General features: G+C 43.7%; 1 protein-coding gene across 4 annotated transcripts in view; it reads right to left on the bottom strand.

Annotated features, from left to right (window-relative positions):
• Positions 1-4,539, bottom strand: part of SCUBE2 (signal peptide, CUB domain, EGF-like 2) — a 100,668-nt gene extending 96,129 nt beyond the window's left edge. For all 4 annotated transcript variants that reach the window (XM_015412270.1, XM_015412268.1, XM_015412267.1 and 1 more), the window contains exon 1: positions 4,395-4,539. In XM_015412270.1, the coding sequence (XP_015267756.1) occupies positions 4,395-4,527 (133 nt within the window). In that variant the 5' untranslated portion in view covers positions 4,528-4,539. The remainder of the gene's footprint in view (positions 1-4,394) is intronic.
• Between the last annotated feature and the right edge of the window lie 10 nt (positions 4,540-4,549).

The raw sequence follows: 4,549 nt of genomic DNA, 5'->3' as shown, positions 1-4,549 counted from the left end.
AGCTCCACTGCCGAGCCCCATGAGGGGCCCGGCGGTGGACCTGCAAGACCAGCGGGAGTGCAAGGAAGCCCCGCGAAGGCCCTCCCTGGCCCTAGGCAGGCAAGCAGGGGTGGGGAGAGGCAGGGAGGAAGCAACTTACCCTCCCTCTTCTCCTGCCTCCTCCTGGCTGAATGAGGGCTGGAAGCGGGGTGGCCGGAAGCAGGGGGCGGGGCTTCGTCATGTGCCCCACCCCCGTACCTTACCCGGAGGAACTGCGATCCCCCGCGATCCCCCCGAAGTGACCTCTGCATATTACCCCTTTTGACCCACTTAGGGGTCGAATTTCTAAAAATCCCTTCTTAGCAGACACCTATGTCATGGTAGGAGAGCTCTCCCCTAATTTGGTGTTTCTAGGTCCAGCGGTTTGGCCTGGGCATTGATTTTATGGTGAGGGGACTTTCTTTTATATATATAGATAGATAGATAGATGGAATTATAACTCAATTTCACACCATTTAATCAGTAGACCACACACACGAATTTCAAATTAGCACAAACAAAATGTTCAGCATAGCTTAAAATGGAAATTTGCACTACTGCAAAAACTAACCCCCAAAAGGCAACTAGAATTGGCTCAGCTCTAGCAGTAATTAGCAGGGAGAACTAATCCAGTGAACAACTGAAGATCTGCAAAGAGTGAGTTGTAGAAATTAAATTCAGTAATGGAAAAGACAAAGTCTAAAAGGAAAGAATTCAAATGGCCCACTGGATTAGAAAAAAGATATGTCAGGAATAGTCCAAGCATCTAGTTGACAAGCTGACTAAACTTATCTGAACAGAGTTTCTACATTTATTATTACCTTATTTAATTCTACTGTTGATAACTATTCTCACTGTATTTTGTTCTTTTTACTGTTTAAAAATAAAATAAAAACTTTTTAAAAAAACTATGATGCTGCTGACCTGGTGTCCAGGACTTCAGGACTTTTGTGTGTATGTTTGTGTGGCTACTAACTGGTTTTCTAGGTGTACATCAAGCTGACAACTAAAAACTGAATGGTTACTTCAGATGCTCTGTTGAACGCTGACCCTTTTGTAGCCCTCCTTCTTTGGATCTTAAAACCCAGATTGATGGGCGTAGACTCCCAGACATTCCATGTAATGTTTCTGCTAACTATCTTATCATGCAGTTGCAATTATATTACAGTCTGTAATTACAACTACCACAGCTGTGGGTACAACATATTTTGCTGACCACCAAATTACAAAGGAAAGCAAAACATCAGCTGACCAAACCTATTCAGATTTCTGTAAGTTTGTTGGGGAATACGTGAAAGAGAAACTGATAAGGAAACGCAGAATTAAATATATTGGGGGGCCAGTAAGTTCGTAACAACTCATTGAGAAAATTGGTTAAAAGGATCTGTGCAGAGATTCACATGGACAAAAAGTTATTGCTACACCATATACATAGCTCACAATTCAGTTGTAAAGTATTTACCCATCATATGTATGTATAGAGGATAAGCTTTTATAGTCTGATCTTAGACAAAGTAATTTTTAATCAGGAAAGTTTTAACATGTGTACACCGTAATAAATATTTGTACTTTTATATATATGGTTTAGCTTAGCCCTATTTGGTTCGTAGTCATATCCTGGGTTGAGTCCCCCCCCCCCCTTTTTTCCCCAGTATTTGCTTTTGTGAGCCAAAAGCATGAAGCATTACATTCTGTAGGCAGAAATAGTATACTAAAAGGTACATATGCTGACTTGCAAGCTGAACACATAGAAAAGTGAACTCTTTAAGGCCACTAAAGCTACATTTTCAACATGCCAGTCTGGCCAAGTGAATTTGCCCTAAGACAGCCACCCACTCAACATAAAAATCCTGAGAACTTGGAAGAAGCAGAAAAATTTGATCTGTAGACAAGTGATGGGCAAAGGGGAAAATGACGGTGGGATGTCGTCTGTCAGTGGGTGGAGACTTGGTTTCATTTACCCTTCCCTTACTGATTCCCCTTCCTGTTTATGTTCTGAATTTCTCTTATATGTATTGTGTTGTGTTTTATTAAATTGTTCTTAATATTTTCAGTGGTTTGCTGCTTTAAGGAACCAAGTTGGATGGAAAGATGGGATAGATAAATAAAATAATAAAACGGAGAGACTAGCAGGAAACTTTGCATTTATTTAACATTTTATACACTTTCCCCCACAAGATGTGGACAGCATACAATAAACCACATCTCTTTTAATAACAGCTCATCTGTTAGACATCTTTTCCCTCCATGGCCACCTGCCAGCACCAAGGCATCTAATGAGAGCTCCCCTTCTAGGGCCTTATCCAAAAGCTCTCTCTCTCTGATAGCCTCTCAAAAGAAGCACCTCCTTTCTCACACCTTACAAAACGAAGGCAGAGATAGGATAAACCGAAATTCCTGTTGCAATCCATTCCAGTGTTAAAGGATAGTCTGCGTACATTTTACGTACACACGACATGGGAAGCAAGAGAATGAAACATGTAAGCTGCCCTGAGCTCCATGGGTAAAAAAGGAAAACTATCTGCACCATTCAGCACCAAAACATAACCATCACAAACAAGGATCACACAACATGAGAGGAACAGTTATTTGAAGCATAACTGCAAATCATCCTGCATGGTGTCATAAATGCTCTGAGAGATTACTTGTAATCCCCAAATGCCAAGGAGAGACACAAACGAATCAATCAATATATAAAAATGCAATTTTATCAATTTGGAGTGTTGCTTTCAGTGCTGTTCTCTTTCCTATGGAACACACAAAGGTTAAGGTTGCTGGTCAGCAACATGAATGGAGACCAAGTTTCATGTTCCAGTAAACAGAACCTGCTACGTCAATTTCTGAGTTTTTTCATTATTCCATTTAACATTTTTCACTACTTGGGCTTAAATTCTGCTTTTACTAGTGCCGACACATTCCAAGACTTTTAAAGATCAAAGCCAACACTGTATTGCCTACTCCATACACTGCATCTGCTAGTATGCATCGAACAATAAAGCCATACAGCTGTCATATTTTAGTCCCCATCATTTCCCCATTTCAAAATTATCTCCTCTACACATGAAACCAGGTGAATTTTTGTACTACGCCTCCTTCCCTGAAACACACACATTTCCATACTAAATAGTTCACAGCTCAGAACTTTTAGATATGCTAATGAGATAATCCCTCTAATTAGGAAAACGGGGACTGAATCCTTTTCAAGAAGCAGAAAACAACAAAGTCACACAGATTAAACACTTTCAGGTACTTTTGTCTGAGCAAAAATATCCAAGACTTAAGGCACCTGGGAATGTTGAATCCTATGCGGAATTACTCATCTCTAAACCAGTTTGTTTCAATTGTCTTAGACTGGGGTAACTAACTCTGTATAGGATCTAAAAAGTACACCATCTGTTTTATCAGATTCAGGCTCCTACCACCACAAAATGACAATTCACGTCTCGAACGTGACACACAACCTTTTTTTTCTTTTTTGGTCTTCTTAAACCTTGAAACCCGCTAAAATCAATGGACCTTGCCTCCAAACGAATGCTTTCCTGCGCTTATATCCTTCCTAACTAAAACGAACGGAAGCACTCTTGCGGTTTGCCATTCACACCGGTCGCTTTCCAGCAATCATAGATACAGATTGACCCGGGTCTTCCCCGCAACCCAAAGGATTTATTGGCTGCCAAAAGCGAGCGGAATCTCGACTCCCAGAAAAGCAAGTCCAGAGAAGCAGCATGTCCTGCAACCAGTGTTCCCTCTAAGCTGAGTTAGTGTGAGCCAGCTCACAGTTTTTTAGCCTCCGGCTCACCCATTTTTGTCTCAGCTCAGGAAGGACGGGCTCCAAAGCAAACTGATTTATGCAGCAGCCAAATCACTCGCTCACAGCTTTAATGCCAGGAGCTCACAACAATGTTCCCTCTAAGCTGTGGAGTCTCATGAGCAAAAAATCTACTTTGTCAGCTACTGGCATTAAAGTTGTGAGCGAGCGGTTTGGCTCCTCCATAAATCCGTTTGCTCTGGAGCCCTCCTTCCTGAGCTGAGACAAAAATGTGTGAGCCGGAGGCTAAAAAACTGTGAGCTGGCTCAGACTCACTCAGCTTAGAGGGAACACTGGCTCACAAAGTTGGGTTTTTGCTCACAAAACCCCACAGCTTAGAGGGAACATTGCCTGCAACTAAGTATACACTCTGTGTCCCGCTTCCCTCCGCAAATCAGCGCTATCCAGCGTCACCAGACACACTTCAGTCGGTGCTCGGAGGAAGGCAGCCACTTAGGACTCCAAAAAGAGAGACCCAAGGAGGCGCCCCCCCCCCTTCCACCGAGCCTCACTCCTCCGCGGATGCCCAAGCGGCCGTGCAACCGGCCTGGCCACGGTGGACACTTACCGGGGAACAGGAGCCCGGCGGCGCGAAGCTGGCCCCGGGGAGAAAAGGCGGACAGCAGGAGCGGCGGCGACAGCAGCAGCAGCAGCAGCAGCAAGAGCGCCTCGGCCACGGAACAGCAGCGGCCGGACCCCATCGATCGGCTGGCTCCGACGCCT

The sequence above is a fragment of the Gekko japonicus genome, unplaced genomic scaffold (genome assembly GCF_001447785.1).
Source record: "Gekko japonicus isolate JY-2015 unplaced genomic scaffold, Gekko_japonicus_V1.1 scaffold3090, whole genome shotgun sequence".
Lineage (NCBI taxonomy): Eukaryota > Metazoa > Chordata > Lepidosauria > Squamata > Gekkonidae > Gekko > Gekko japonicus.
The sequence above is the reverse complement of the archived record's forward strand: the minus strand, read 5'-3'. Positions and strand labels throughout refer to the sequence as shown.